Consider the following 16,863-nt stretch of genomic DNA (forward strand, 5'->3'; position numbering starts at 1 on the left):
TTTGCTTATAGCACAAAAAATAAAAATTGCACAGGCAATCAAATACCAGCAAAAGAAAGTTCTATTTGTGGGGAAAAAAGCACATAAATTTCATTTGGGTGCAGCGTTGCATGACAGCACAATTGTCAGTTAAAATAACGCAAGTGCTGCAAAGCAAAAAATGGCCTGGTCAGGAAGGGGGGTAAATCCTCTGGAGGGCAAGTGGTTAAAGGATATGTAGCTTCAATGTAGCTACTTATGTACATAAAGATTATCTGCAGAGAAATAACTTTTGAACCGTTCCTGAGATTGAAGCTGGCAGTTATTCATTCAGGTATCAAGCAAACATGATAGAAGATGCAATGATTTAATGGCTTCCCTGGAGTGTGTAAGTAGCTCTAATATGGCTTCTTTCATTGTCACACAATGTTCATACAATACGGCATTTAGTTCTCTCTTTAAAATAGCCGTCTCTGTCAAATTTGCATTACAAAATTAGTTGCATATTGGTCTGTCTAGAGCAGCAATGGGCAAACTACGGCCCGCGGAGCATGATACTGTCAGGATGGCTGTCAGGATGTGTGTAGGCGGGGCAGCGTGACGAACGTGAGGGGAGCTAGGCTCCTCTCACAGTCCGCCCTGAAGACCGGTGTACCATGAAAATCTGTCTCCTATGAGGATCTGTCCCCCTCGACGTATCTGCGCATGTGCCGGAGATCGCCGATCGGCTGCTAATGCCTGAAACTGGCACATGCGCAGATACGTCGAGGGGGACAGATCCTCATAGGAGACAGATTTTCATGCTACACCGGAACGGCGCGGGAACACGGCGAGAGGAACGCGCGGAGCAAAGGTAAGTGAATTGACACAGGGGGGACTTGGGGACTTAATATGGGGGATGAATTAATATGGGGGATGAATTACTATAGGGGGGATGAATTACTATATGGGGGATAAATTACTATATGGGGGATGAATTACTATATGGGGGATGAATTACAATGGGGGATGAATTACTATATGGGGGATGAATTACTATATGGGGATGAATTACTATATGGGGGATGAATTACTATGGGGGATGAATTACTATATGGGGGATGAATTACTATGGGGGATGAATTACTATAAGGGGGATGAATTACTATGGGGGATGAATTACTATATGGGGGATGAATTACAATATGGGGGATGAATTACTATAAGGGGGATGAATTACTATGGGGGATGAATTACTATAGGGGGGATGAATTACTATATGGGGGATGAATTACTATATGGGGGATGAATTACTATATGGGGGATGAATTACTGTAGGGGGGATGAATTACTATATGGGGGATGAATTACTATGGGGGATGAATTACTATATGGGGGATGAATTACTATGGGGGATGAATTACTATATGGGGGATGAATTACTATAGGGGGGATGAATTACTATGCTTACTATGGGGGAATATTACTATACTTACTATGGATGGCGTGGTAGTGGCTGGGCCGGCCAGCAGCTAGTCCGGCCCCCGGGTCCAATATATGAGCCCATTGCGGCCCTCAAGTCAAAAAGTTTGCCCACCCCTGGTCTAGAGCTAAATCAGCACAGGTAGAACGCATGTAACCAGCCATTTTTGTCAAAGTCTACGAAGATAGAATTTACGCAGTTGGATCAGATTGGTTGCTATAGGCAAAGTAAAGTAGGTAAAACAAACTTTGTAGTATATAGAATGAAGCTGCACAAGTTTGAAGTTTGTTATAGAAATGTTTAAACTTCTGTTTCTGAAGCGCAGCGTTCTACAGTAATACCTCGGTTTAAGAACGCCTCGGTTAAAGTAATTTTCGGTTTAGAAATGAAAATCCACTGAAAATAACGCCTCGGTTTACAAATTTTGTTTGAATTTTTTTCGCAATACGAAGTGTATGTCGGTGCTGATTTTAACTGCAATTGCTGGCTCTTTTTTTTTCTTCACTATAGCTCACAGAATTAGCTGTCACTTTCCCCAAAGTAAACGGAAATGTTGTTTCTTTTAAGAAACATTGTTTGCCCCTCCCCCCCCTTTCCTGACCTGCCAGGCTGCATGCTCTGGAAAGGGTCTGGTATGGATTTTGGGGAGGACCCCCACACCATTTTGTTTTAAGTTTTGGCGTGGGAGTTCCCTTCAAAATCCAGACATGAGGGGCTTAATTTATGTGGTTTTAGAACGAATTCATGCACATGTTTGAATATAAAAGAAAAAAGTTTTCTGTGTATCAATAAAAATACTATTTTTACTATTTTGTTGTCTTTGGGTGCTGAGATTCCATTTCCCTCACTTTGGGGTTTCCCCTTTAACTCTACATAGTTACATAGTTGGTAAGGTTGACTAAAGATACCAGTCCATCCAGTTAAACCTGTGCGTGCTTGAGCACATGTGTGTGTTTAAATCTATACAATTTCCAATATACATGTATATTGCATTCACAAAGGTGCCCATCTAAGAGTCTTTTGAAAGTATTTATACTTCCCACAGACACTACTGCTTGTGGAAGGGAGTTTCACATCCTTACTGCTCTAACAGTAAAAAATCCCCTGAGCAATTTAAGGTGAAACTTATTCTCCTCCAATTTCATGGAGTGACCACATGTCCTCTTAAGCTCCCTGAAGCTGAATAGTTTTCTTGCTATGTTGGGATCACCATTAAGATGTTTGTATATCGTTACCATATCTCCTCTCAAGCATCTATTCTTCAGGGAGGATAAGATTAATGTTTATAGTATTTCCTCATAACTGAGGTCCTCCAGCCTCCTTATTAGCTTTGTTGCCCTTCTCTGGACACTCTCAGCTCCAGCACATCCTTCCTAAGGATTGGTGGCCAGAACTGGATGGCATACTCCAATGTGGGCGAACCAGAGTTTTGTAAAGTGGTAGAATGATAGTTTTATCTCTGGAGTAAATCCCCTTTTTTATGCATGCTAATATTCTGCTGGCTTTGCTTGCTGTAGCTTGGCATTGTATGCCGTTGCTGAGCCTATGATCTACTAAGATCCCCAAATCTTTTTCCATCCTGGAGTCCCCTGATGGCTCTCCTCCTAGCGAGTAATTTGCATTCATATTTTGGCCCCCAAATGCATTACTTTACATTTATCAAAATTAACCATTTCAATACCGGGCAATTTTACCCCCTTCCTGCCCAGCCCATTTTTCAGGTTTCAGCGCTCTCACACTTTGAATGACAATTGCGCGGTCATACAACATTGTACCCAAACTAAAATTTTATCATTTTCTTCACACAACTAGAGCTTTCTTTTGGTGGTATTTAATCACCACTGGGGTTTTTATTTTTTGCTAACTTAACAAAAAAAAAACAAAAATTTTGAAAAAAAGAAAAAAAAAAGTTTTTCTTTGTTTCTGTTATAAAAGTTTACAAATAAATAATTGTTCTTCATAAATTTAGGCCGAGATGTATTCTGCTACATGTCTTTGGTGAAAATAACCCAAATTAGGATGTATTATTTAGTTTGTAGGAAAGTTATAGAGTTCACAAACTATGGTATAGATCTGAATATTGATCAATCCTGAAGTACTGACAGCCAATCTAATTTCTTGAGGTCCAAGAATGTCAGAACAGTACAGATATCCCCCAAATGTCAGGACAGTACAGATATCCCCCAAATGTCAGGACGGTACAGATATCCCCCAAATGTCAGAACAGTACAGATATCCCCCAAATGTCAGGACAGTACAGATATCCCCCAAATGTCAGGACAGTACAGATATCCCCCAAATGTCAGGACAGTACAGATATCCCCCAAATGTCAGGACGGTACAGATATCCCCCAAATGTCAGAACAGTACAGATATCCCCCAAATGTCAGGACAGTACAGATATCCCCCAAATGTCAGGACAGTACAGATATCCCCCAAATGACCCCTTTTTGCAGAGTAGACAGTCGGACGTACTTCATAAGAGGCATGGCGAGTTTTTTGAAGTTCTATTTTTTTTGTCATAATTTTTCGGAAAATTAAAAAATTAAAAAAATAATTTTTTTTTACATATTGACACCAGTGCAGTACAGCGTCATCATATAACTGGCATGGCGGTGAATAGGGACACTGACTGGTGACAGTATGAAAAAAAATTATATATATATTTTTTTTTATTTTTTTTTTTATTTTTTTTAAGATTTGTGTTTCATATTTTACTATGACCAAAGTAATACAATGTTACCATAGTAACATTGTACTACTTTGGGGAAGTGATCAGTATTTTTTTTTTTTTTTTTTTTTTTTACACAATTTGCTTTTAGCAAAGAATTACTTTGCTATAAGCAAGCATTTACCTGAATGAAATCGATTCATTCAGGTTTTTTTTTTTTTTGTGCTTAGCTGTGATTTGGCCACAGCTAATCACATGACATGTGCATGTGACCTGCTGTGACCATTCACAGCTAGGCACTAGTATACAATGGATGGCATGAATGAAGCCATCCATTGTATACAACTGTCATGTGACCTGCTGTGATTGGCCACAGCAGGTCACATGGTACCGGCAACGGGGGCTGGTACTCAGATCTGTCGTCGGCCGTGTCCGAGGTACACGGCCGGTGACAGATCGCGCCGCTGCGCGGCTCTGCAACCGCGCAAACTGCACATGTGCGGGAGGACGCCAAATGGCGTGCACCCGGAAAGCTAGAGCATTTTTCCGGCTGCCAAACAGCTATAGCCCGGGCGGCTAATGGTTAAACCTCATTTGCGCATAGTTATTCACACCTTGATTTTATCGAGGTCTGATTGTAAGGCATCTATATCCTGCTGTGAAGTTATTGCCCTGCTCCCATTTGTATCATCAGCAAACACTGAGATTGAACTATTTATACTGACCTCTATATCATTTATGAACAAATTAAACAGAATAGGTCCCAGGACAGAGCCCTGGGGTACCCTACTTACCACTCCAGACTACTCTGAGTACTCGCTATTTATAACTACCCTTTGTATGCGCCCCTGTAACCAATTTTCTATCCATGTGCATATACTATGGTCTAAGCCAACAGACCTCAATTTGTAAATTAAGCATTTATGTGGAACTGTATCAAATGCTTTAGCAAAATCCAGATATACCACATCCACAGGCCTTTCGTGATCAAGATTATAGCTCACTTCCTCATAAAATGTTACCAGACTGGCAGGAGTGGCAGGAACAGTCCATCGTAAATCCATTACTAATGCTACTATTATCATGTGCAAACTCTTGGATATAGTCTTTTATCATCCCCTCCGATAATTTACATACTATTGATGTTAGACTGACTGGCCTGTAGTTTCCAGGACTATATATTTGCCCTTTTTTAAATACTGGTATCACATTTGCCTTTTTCCAGTCAGCTCGAACCATTCCAGTCCTTAAGCTGTCCAGAAAAATTAGTAATAACGGTCTGGTAATAACCTGGGTAAGTCCTTTAAGGACTCTCGGGTGTAAACCATCCTGTCCTGGTGATTTATTTATGTTAAGTTTTTCAAGTCTATTATGGATATTGGCTTCTGTTAGCCACAAGGGTACATTCTGTGCCGTGTTACTAATAAAACCACCTTGGTTACTATACCTTCATAAATGGCACCATGCACCAGGAGCAATATAGAAGAAAAAGTACGCAGAAAGTTAATGCAAGCACAATACATGATCGTGTAAAAAATAGTACTTGCCATTCAAGATGGTTTTCCACAAATGCAGACATTGGACTAATCTGCACGGTGTATGTGTCATTTGCTGAATACTCAAACAGGCCATAGTATGGATTAAAGAGTTCTTGCGAGAGGAGGAAGAAGAACTCTCTTGAAGGACCACTGTAATCCAGTCTAAAAAAGAAAAAGAAACGAAATTTACTGCAAAATACAAAATACCGTAGAGTGTTTGAAATGCATGTGAAACTCGGGATGCAAGATTCCCATTTACTCCAATGGTTTAGCATGGATGATAGTTTCCAGGCTTCATTTGACCCAATTTGTGTTGCATTTCTTTAGATGTAGTAGATCCTGCTGAGATGCAATTGCATTGCATTTAAAGTAGTTCAGATGCATAGTTTTGCTGTATTTTTAGAACAAATTTTCTCAGCTGCGTAAACGGCACAACTTCTCTATGTAGCAACATCAGAAGACAGCCACTCAGGACAGTATCCAGCAGCTTGGAAGTAGGCACAGCAGGGAAGATTTAAAAAAAAAGTATCCACCTTGAGGTAATGGGATATACACCATGACACATAATTAATATGTATGGTTGTAGAAAATTGCACTCTGTTTTCTCCACTGTAGGCGGCGCTTGAACCAAGTGGTACCACAGCCTGGAGAGAAAGTCAAAGGGAAACACAGTTCCTCTATGGTTTCCTGGGTCAATGGAGTGGATCTATTGAAGTTCCTGCCCCTGAGTTTTGGCGCACATTATGCAGGTGCATATGTATAGGGAGAGGTACCCCACTTGTTAGGGAAAGTAACTAGTGGTAAGGAAAGGTTCCAGATGAGTAGGGAGGGACTAGGAACTTGCTGTTCTGGAAAGGAGCCTTCCATCTTAGGACCGGACCAGCCAGGCCGCACTTCACTCACTGAAACAGATGCTGTCGGCATCTCTCCTCAGCAAAATCTTTGACTGCATTGAACTGTGAGTTATTTTCTTAAGATGCGCTCTCCCTTTGGGATGTTTTAAATGTTGGCATTCTGCTCAGTACAAGTTTCAAGTTTTACTGCAACCACCCACCCACATGGTGCTGTATATCCCCCCACCTCCATTCACCCAGAAAATACTAAATTTAAATTTGTTGTGCAATTGCGCTGGAGCAAGCAAAAGGTGGCACTCCTGCATTTAAAAAAAAAAAAAAAAACATGTCTGATATGGTATCTCCCTTAGCCCACAAGTAACAGGTTGTTTTTTAAGTCCCATAAAAATTCCAGATTATACCAACGTTTTTGCAGGTAAAAAATTTGGGACTCACTATTAAATGAAGGTGTCAGTCAGTGAATTTACTGGTTTCTTTGAAACACCTTTTAACAAATAGATAATCTAATGCCATTTCATTACTGTATTTCATGTACAATAATTAAGCTGTTATAGCCGAATCAGTGCCTAAATACCAAAGAAATAAGTCACTTAAGTGTCTAATAAAAGATCTATGTAGCCAGTATATGGCTGCTTCTGTGCTGCTATTTGTAATTCAAACGTTTAAGTTGAGTACCAAACACTTTGATCTCGTGGATCCCATTAATCCACTTTTTTTAAACGTATATATAATATTCTTGAGTATTTAAGTGTTCTTACCCCTCCTCTCCCACAAATGTGATATATAACTTGTTCCTCTGAAGCTCTTTGCGGGAGTAAGCCATAACTTGGTTAAACGTTCCTTCCAAAAGATGATCACGTCGTATAATAAGCCTATACAGAAAAAAGTAGAGGCACTGCTTAGACAAACATACAACATAATAGAGGCCCTCAAAGTATTTTCTTTGGTATGATATACTTGCTGATACATATTTCACATTTCATTTTATATTAAAGAGCAACTCACATATCACCACCTGACCTTCTGTCACCAGGAAGTCTCTACAGATGGCAATAAAACTCGACAGAGGTTCTAATCCTCTCCCGCTTTTTCCAAAACAAAATATTTGTTTGAAGTTGTATTTTTACAGCAAAGTATTAGTAACGTATGAAAAAAAAAAAAAAACAGCAAAGTATATGTTCTGCTCAAACAGCACACCAGTACAGGATTGACTGGTATAGAAGGTTCGGAACGTTTACCGTATTTTCTGGCGTATAAGGCGACTTTTTGACTCTTGAAAATCTTCTCAAAAGTCGGGGGTCGTCTTATACGCCGGTATATGTCAGGGCGGCACTTTTTAGGGGGGCGGCGCGGTGCCGCCGCCGTCCCCCCCTTCCGATGGAAGGGACACTAAGTACAGGGGTGGGCAGAGGGCTGCAGTCTCTTACCTGGCTCCCACGACGATCCAGTCCAGGAAGCGCTGCTCCTTCAGTCACTCCGGCCACTCCCTCACTCCTGCCGCTCGGCTCCGCCTCCTTACCGGTGATTGGCCGCCAGAACTGTAGCTCAGAAAAGGCACACAGGCGGCCAATCACGGGTGAGGAGGCGGAGCTGAGCGGACCCGCGTAAATCGAGTGAGGGAGAAGCCGGTAAGTGTGCAGTGCAGAGGTGCTGCTCCAACCACATATGCTGGCTGCAGCAGCACCATACTGGAACAGGAGTCAGCAAGTGTCATTGGTGTCAGTGTGAGGAATAGTGCCCCATCATTGGTGTCAGTGTGAGGAATAGTGCCCCATCATTGGTGTCAGTGGGAGGAATAGTGCCCCATCATTGGTGTCAGTGGGAGGAATCGTGCCCCATCATTGGTGTCAGTGGGAGGAATAGTGCCCCATCATTGGTGTCAGTGTGAGGAATAGTGCCCCATCATTGGTGTCAGTGGGAGGAATAGTGCCCCATCATTGGTATCAGTGGGAGGAATAGTGCCCCATCATTGGTGTTAGTGGGAGGAATAGTGCCCCATCATTGGTGTCAGTGGGAGGAATAGTGTCCCATCATTGGTGTTAGTGGAAGGAATAGTGCCCCATCATTGGTGTCAGTGGGAGGAATAGTGCCCCATCATTGGTGTCAGTGGGAGGAATAGTGCCCCATCATTGGTGTCAGTGAGAGGAATAGTGCCCCATCATTGGTATCAGTGGGAGGAATAGTGCCCCATCATTGGTGTCAGTGGGAGGAATAGTGCCCCATCATTGGTGTCAGTGGGAGGAATAGTGCCCCATCATTGGTGTCAGTGGGAGGAATAGTGCCCCATCATTGGTGTCAGTGGGAGGAATAGTGCCCCATCATTGGTATCAGTGGGAGGAATAGTGCCCCATCATTGGTGTCAGTGGGAGGAATAGTGCCCCATCATTGGTGTCAGAGCGAGGAATCGTGCCCCATCATTAGAATACCATACCATATTGAAATCAAATCTGATGTTTTTTAATTTTTATTTGGTGTGCGTTGGAAGAGGGGTAGTCTTATACGGCGAGTATAGCCCAAACCCTATATTTTAACAGGAAAAGTAGGGGGTCGTCTTATACGCCGGAAAATACGGTATGTGTAAATGTAATAAGACGTACAGCCACGCAGGGTGGCAGAAATAACACAGACAAAGGCTTTATCATGAGCTGACAGATTTGAATGCACCCCTAAAGAATTGGGAATAACATCCAGGCTTGAATAAAGGAACACTGAAATACATTAATCATTTACAGTCCCTGCAGACCATCTTTTTTAGCAGACGATTCCCTTGGGCTATAACCAGAATGCTCCAGGGTAGTCAAAGCAGACAAGCCTCAGAAAAAGTCCAAGTAAGATTTAAATTCCCAGTTGGGAAATGAACAGTTAACAGTAGCATTCCTGAGCTAATCAACAGTTATAACTGTGAGGTATCATAAAATGACTTGAAATATCACATCCATGACCAGACCAGAATTACTCACAGGTACTTTTTAGGTCACATCACAGGTGGCTGGTTGGTTCACTTGTGGGGGTGATGGCGACAAATGATGGTTTAACTACACTCTTCACTCTTTTAGGGGTAGTGCACTCATTTACAGCATTTTTTCACAACTGCCTGAAGCATTTGCACAGTACTGTATACATAATGTATATATACACTATAGTACCAAAAGTATTGGGACACCCCTCCAAATCATTGGATTCAAGTGTTCCTGTCACCTCCATGGACACAGGTGTACACAATCAAGCACCTAGGCATGCAGACTGCTTCTACAAACATTTGTGAAAGAATGGGTCACTCTCAGGAGCTCAGTGACTCCAAGCGTGGTACTGTGATAGGTGGCCACCTGTGCAATAAGTCCATCCATGAAATTTCCTTGCTACTAAATATTCCACAGTCAACTGTTTGTGGTATTATAACAAAGTGGAAGCAACTGGGAACAACAGCAACTCAGACAGTGGTGGAGTGATAGGCTACATAAAATGACAGAGCGGGGTCCGTTCATGCTGAAGTCGCCAACTGTCTGTAGAGTCAATAGCTAAAGACCTCCAAACTTTGTGTGGCCTTCAGATTAGCACAAAGCATTAGCGCAAAGCATCGGATGCAGTGGTGTAAAGCACACTGCCACTGTACTCTAGAGTAGTGGAGATGTGTTCTCTGGAGTCATGAATCACGCTTCTTTGTCTGACAATCCGATGGACGTGTCTAGGTTTGGTTGCCAGGAGATTGGTACTTGCCTGATTACATTGTGTCAAGTATAAAGTTTGGTGGAGGGTTGATTATGGTGTGGGGTTGTTTTTCAGGGGTTGGGCTTGGCCCCTTAGTTCCAATGAAGGGGACTCTTAAGGCGTCAGCATACGAAGACATTTTGGACAATTTCATGCTCCCAACTTTCTGGGAACAGTTTGGGAATGGCCCCTTCCTGTTCCGACATGACTGTGCACTAGTGCACAAAGCAAGGTCCATAAAGACATGGATAAGCAAGTTTGGGGTGGAGGAACTTGACTGTCCTATACTGAGTCCTGACCTCCACCCGATAGAACAGCTTTGGGATGAATAAGAGCTGAGACTGCGAGCCATGTCTTCTCATCCGACATCAGTGCCTGACCTCACAAATGCGCTTCTGGAAGACTGGTCAAACTTTCCCATAGACACCCTCCTAAACCTTGTGGACGGCCTTCCCAGAAGAGCTGAAGCTGTTATAGCTGCAAAGGGCGGGGCCAACTCAATATTGAACCCTACGGACTAAGACTTGGATGCCATTAAAGTTTATGTGCGTTTAAAGGCAGGTGTCCCAATATGTTTGGCAATATAGTGTGTATATATATATATATAAAACACACAAAAGTTCACTCTTTTGTGCTCAAGTGTGTTAATTGTCTATTTAGATAAAAAAGGTGACAGGCTTCCTTGCTAGCTTCAGCAATAAATGATAATCCAGGTGCATCTGAAGACTTACTGCCATTTTCAGATATGTGGGAGATTAGAAACTGGATGAAAGAACACAAGAAGGGAAGACCAGCCTTGTGCATTACCTAGGGTACCATTACTAGAAAATATAAAAACAATGCAATATACTCACTAACCCAGTTGGGTTTTAGGCTCAAATACGTAAAGCAAAACAAACTCCACTAAGAGATTTGAATGACAACTCATGTGCATCAGCGATATCACAAAACAGACACTAACGCGTTTCGAGGGGTATGCCCTCTTCTTCAGAGCTATCTGACACCAGAATTGGATGTGTTTAAATCGTAGTATGGATTAGTTTTAGGCCTCACCCCAAAACTCAATGAGATGGAGGAGGGTTAACAATTCAGCAAAGAGATAAAAACCAAATTAAACATAAACATTGAAAGTGATGGAACTGATACAGTGGTATTAAAAAACAACAAAAGAATAGTGATCAAAGTGAAAACAGTTGCCAAATCAAGATCATAATGCTACTACAAAATAGCACAGGAAAGTCACAAAACAGACTGATACAAATACAGATGAAAGCATATTTAAGTGTTCTCACATGGCGACCACTTCCTGTTATCTCACATATATATTCTTATTATTATAGCCAAATTTACCCCCCTAACTCCTCCCACAGTTTTTACACTACATAAACAGTAATATACCGAAACGTGCGGATTGTTCCCGATTGGTGTGCTATTACTTTGTGGAACGTTTTGCCGAATGGTTCTCGAAATATCGGCGTTTTTGTGGTGAAATTGGTCCCATAGGAATGAATGGCGGAATGTTCAAAACTAGAGTGGGAGCTGACAAAAGCTAGAGTGTGAGCTGAAAAATCAGGACATGATTTCTAAACTGCCATCACTCCCTCATTTTACAGCCCACCTACACAAATCTTATATCAAAACGTTCAGCTATCCCTGCTGCCACTAAAAATGTCCACGGCTAAGCCGTAGTCCGGATAGTTTTCACAATATGACCATTTGTTTGCAACTCATGCCGCCCATTGACATTCATTGAAACTCCACTCTAGCCACCTCAAATTTGAAGGGCAATTTCTAGACTGCGACTGTGCCTTAATTTTATTATTTCAGAGACATACTATGCATCAAAATGTAGGTCTGGGTCTTGTGATTCTCACAATATAAAGCTTTTTGGTGTAGGATTTATACTTTTTAAAACTACAACCGTTTGAAGATGGCAACCGCCAGTGAAGTGAGCAAGTTGGAGCAGTTTGTTTTTAAATGCTCTTCTCTGCCCTTGCTGTAGAGTGAGTTGCCATAGGAACCCAGGTGTGTGAGCAGGCAGCAGAGTGACAAAAGCTAGAGTGTGAGTTGTAGACTACTGGTGGAGGCAAGAACACTTCACACAATTTCCCTAGAAATTGTAGATTTTCTAGTTCCTTATAAAACACCAAAAAATATGTATACTTTCAGTGTGTACAGTATGTCAAATTTGAGAGTAGTGGTTGAACACCCAGCAAATAATCCCACAAACACGGCCATAGTAATATAGGTACCAATAAGAGCATAGTATTCCTTATAAAATACATAAGATACAGCCAACAAATAGTCTCATAAACATACCATGGCCATACTAAATAAACCACTTATCTTCACGCGTACTTTTAAGTAAAAACCTCTCTTCCTCGCATTTCAACAATCACCCCCAACACTGTGATAATGATGATAATTATGATAGTACTGACAGTAAAAGTGCCTGAAAAGGTGTCCTTGGCATCTCTAATGACCATGATGCTTACCAAAGACCTTTCTAGATGTCTTAATCTGTCTATGTTCCGGGTGGCATGTGCCTTCGGGCTCTTAAGGAACTTGACATGTAAAGTTATTGTTATTACTAATATGATGATTGGTGTCAGACCATGGTGTCATAACCCCCTTATTCTTCTTGTGCTTCCTAGAAGGACCACCTATAGGAAGGCATGATGTTGGTTTGGACATTTCTTCTCCAGGTCTGGGAAATATATCTTTTAATTTTACTTTACCATTGAGAAAATCAACCCTATCCCTTTCAAATTCACTAGACTTCTGAATTGTGAACCCTCCCTCTCATTGTGTTATGGGGTGTGACTTGTTACTAATCTATTCTACTATTTAAACACATCCAAGTCTGCAGTCAGATAGCTCTGAAGGAAGGGTTTATACCCCTTGAAAGGTGTTAGTGCCTGCTTCTGCTTTCTGATGTTGCTGATGCCTACCTAGAGTTGTGGTTTGAGGCTCTTGGAGTTTGTTTTGCTTTATGTATTTAGGCCAGGCATGTCCAAAGTCCGGCCCGCGGGCCATTTACGGCCCGGGGGTCGGTTTACTATGGCCCTCCAACAGCCCTCCCTGCTCTGTGTAATGTGGCCCTCACACGGCCCTCCCTTCTATGGCAGACAGTCTTCTGCTTGAGAGCAGAGGGCAGTGCGCATGCCTGACTGCGGCGCGTTCTCCCTGGTCTGTGTAAATGCGGCTGTCGCACGGCCCTCCCTTCTGTGGCAGACAGTCTTCTGCTTGAGAGCAGTGCGCATGCGTGACTGCGCCGCGCTGGGAGCGACAGAGGGCGGTGACGTCAGGGCCGGGCTTCCAGCGTGAAGTGTGTTTCTCTTCCTCTCCCGGCTGCCGAGCAGAGACTTCAGCTCCAGCTACCTTTTTCACCCTTCACATTAGTGCAGGTAAGTTTTTTTTAAATTTATTTTCAATACATTGTGAAAACTCAGCTGTCAGTTGATCTTAATGTTATGAAATGAAAAGTATGTCGTTTGCAATTAACTTGGCATAAAATAATTTATTTGCATTTAATTGTAATGGTTCAAAGAATGTTCGGAAAAATGTTCGGCCCTCCACCATGTTCACTTCATCCAATCTGGCCCTCTTTGAAAAAGGTTTGGACACCCCTTATTTAGGCCCAATACCCAATTGGGTTTGTAAGTATATTGCATTGTTTTTATATATTCCAGTGAATGGTCCCTTAGGTAATGCCCAAGCCTGGTGCACCTTCTTGTGTTCTTTCATATATGTGATGTGTGTCTGTCAGGGATCTCGGCGCCTCGGCGGTGCGCGCATGCGCAGAGCGCCGACTAGTCCGATCCAGCGAGCACTGAATCCTAGGCGATCGCGGCGGCGGCCGCGCATGCGCACTAGCGATCGTGGCCGCACCAATGAGAGCACAGGGCGGCCAATTTAAACCTGCCCTGTGCATCTCCAAATCGCCTTCTGGTCTTGTCCTGTTCCTGATTATGCCTGTGTTCCTGATACCTTGTTGCCGACCCAAGCCTGTTCCTGATACTGCTGCCTTCTCCTGCTCTGACCCCTGGCTAAGTCCTGACTATTCTCTACCTGTTCCTGATTGCCTGACCTCCTGTTACTGAACCCGGCTTGTGACCTGTTATTCTTCTGCCTGCCGCTCTGCACTGTCTGCTCCGCTGTTACTGACCCGGCACGTCTGACCACGCATACCTCTTCACGTCTGGCTCTCACCTGCTCTACGCCATTGGCTTCCGCCTCTACCACAGCTGGTGTTCCTCGGGGGTCGCGACCTGGTCTCAGGCTGCTTCAAGTCCATCCCCACCATCAGGGGCTCTGGTGAACCAGCAGACTGAGGCTTAGACTCCGCGCCCTGAGGGATTCCAGCCAGTGGGCTGCTAGAGGCTACCGCCAGTCGGTCACTGACAGTGTCTAAAAAGTTAAGTGAATAGTATCAGAATACAAAACAGAAGATACAAACAAATTGCCTTTATTGGCCATCAAAATAATCACCATCCTTCACACTTTTGGCAGCGTTCATAAAGCTTCTGGAAGGCCTCTTTAGCAATCAGTCACAGAACCGCTGTCACACATTCTTGGATTGCCACCACGTCTGAAAAATGTGTGCCTTTCATGATGCTCTTCAGGCGGGAAACAGAAAGAAGTCTGCAGGCACCAGATCAGGGGAGTATGGTGGATGATCGAGAACAGGTACGCCATGCAGAGCCAAGAATTGGCACACATGGATTGCACAGCGCGCAGGAGCGTTATCGTGCAACAACATCCACTGTCTGGTCCTGTGCAAGTTTGGCTGTACATGGCTGATGCAGGTGGCTCTTTTTGAGTCACAGGGAAGAATGCTATTCCATCGATTGCAGCGTGGATTCCGGATCAAACTGGTAGCACCAGGTCTCATCCCCTGTGATGATGGTTCACAGACAGGATGGATCCTGGTCACACATGGTAATGAAATCTACAGTAGTTTCCATCCATTTTGCTTTCTGTTTGTCTGTCAGCTTGTGTGGCACAAACTGGGAACAGATCTTACACTTACCCTAATCTTCATGGATGATGGTGCACATCGTGTCCTTGCTAATGCCCACTTCCTCCACCATCATTTATAGAGTCAGTCGCCGATCTTCCACTTACCCTAATCTTCATGGATGATGGTGCACATCGTGTCCTTGCTAATGCCCACTTCCTCCGCCATCATTTATAAAGTCAGTCGCCGATCTTCCACTTACCCTAATCTTCATGGATGATGGTGCACATCGTGTCCTTGCTAATGCCCACTTCCTCCGCCATCATTTATAGAGTCAGTCGCCGATCTCGTGCCAGCATTTGTTGCACTTGCTTGATCATATCTGGTGTTCTGCTTGTTGATGGCTGACCCAAACATGGCTCATCCTCAGTTGTTTCCTTCTAGTCGCGAAAATGTTTGAACCAGCCATAAACTCATTTTCCTCTTGCGGCTTCTGTCCCGTACACTTGCACCAACATGTCATGCATCTCTGTCGCTGTTGTCCCCAATTTGTAACAGAACTTTATGTTCACTTGTTGCTCCATTGCACTGTGACCCTACCTCTCACACTATCTATGCTCAACTGCCTACAGCGGCTTTACCCCGACTGCCACTCCAAGCTAGGTGGTGCTTCTAGATGTGTTTCTGGATAGTCATGTGCATGCGTGCGAACCTGGCCCATGTTGCTGTTGAGATATCGGACCATGCACCAAACTTTTTAGACACACCTCATACATACAGTATATTTTTCTAACTGTTGACTGATGGATACCTAAACACTTTAAGATTTCTTTGTATCCCTTTCCAGCCTTATGCAGATCAACTATTCCTAATTGTATGTCTTCAGAGAGCTCCTTTTTGTGAGAAATGGTCCACATCAGCTGATGCTTCTTATGAACAGCAATCTTAAAATGTTTGAGTCTCTTTTATCAATCAAGTAGCTCTAAATCACACCTCTGAACGCATTTCATTAAGTGGAATTCAAGTGTGCAAACTACTGACTGCAATTAGCTTTTGTTGAAGTAATTAGTCAATGGGTTCAGTTAATTTTTCCTCCAGCACTGTGAATGTTTAATGGGTGTGTTCAATAAAGACACAAGGAATTAGAGTTGTTTGGGGGGTTATCATCTTTAGCACATTGGGGTTGATTTACTAAAACTGGAAGGTGCAAAACCCGGTGCAGCTATGCATGGTAGCCAATCAGCTTCTAACTTGAGCTTATTCAATTAGGCTTTGAAAAAAAAAAACAGGAAGCTGATTGACTTCTATGCAGAGTTTGCACTCTCCAGTTTTAGTAAATCAACTGTGTTTGACTATTGCTGTGACTTGATACTCAGATGACATATTATGGCAGATTACTCCAGTTAATTCCAAGGGGTTCACTTTTGGGCAATAGGTGCAGGAACTCAACCTTTCCAAGTTACCCCCTTGTCTCCGCCTCTTACCCAACTCCGAGTACTGTTACTTGGTTTCACCTCCTCCCGGTACCACCCTTTTAGAGAATACAGAAGCAAATATCATTTTGCGGTGCTGAGTAATTTGTATGCAATTTGTTAATGATAACAAGAACAGCAAAACAGATCAACTGTAGCCAGCAATAATAGATCCCCTACAGCAATAATAGATCCTCAGAGTAACAATAGATCCCCAAG

At 42.9% G+C, this 16,863-nt stretch overlaps 1 protein-coding gene across 2 annotated transcripts in view; it reads right to left on the reverse strand.

The window, feature by feature from the left end:
* The window catches only part of HECW1 (HECT, C2 and WW domain containing E3 ubiquitin protein ligase 1), a 550,087-nt gene that overhangs the window by 40,423 nt on the left and 492,801 nt on the right, over positions 1 to 16,863 (reverse strand). For both annotated transcript variants that reach the window (XM_089691201.1, XM_089691202.1), the window contains 2 exons: positions 7,263 to 7,376; positions 5,660 to 5,812 (listed from right to left, as the gene is read on the reverse strand). In XM_089691201.1, coding sequence (XP_089547327.1) covers positions 5,660 to 5,812; positions 7,263 to 7,376 — 267 coding nt within the window. The remainder of the gene's footprint in view (positions 1 to 5,659; positions 5,813 to 7,262; positions 7,377 to 16,863) is intronic.

The sequence above is a fragment of the Staurois parvus genome, unplaced genomic scaffold (assembly GCF_062004578.1).
Source record: "Staurois parvus isolate SC_StPar_1 unplaced genomic scaffold, SC_StPar_1.0 ptg000554l, whole genome shotgun sequence".
NCBI lineage: Eukaryota > Metazoa > Chordata > Amphibia > Anura > Ranidae > Staurois > Staurois parvus.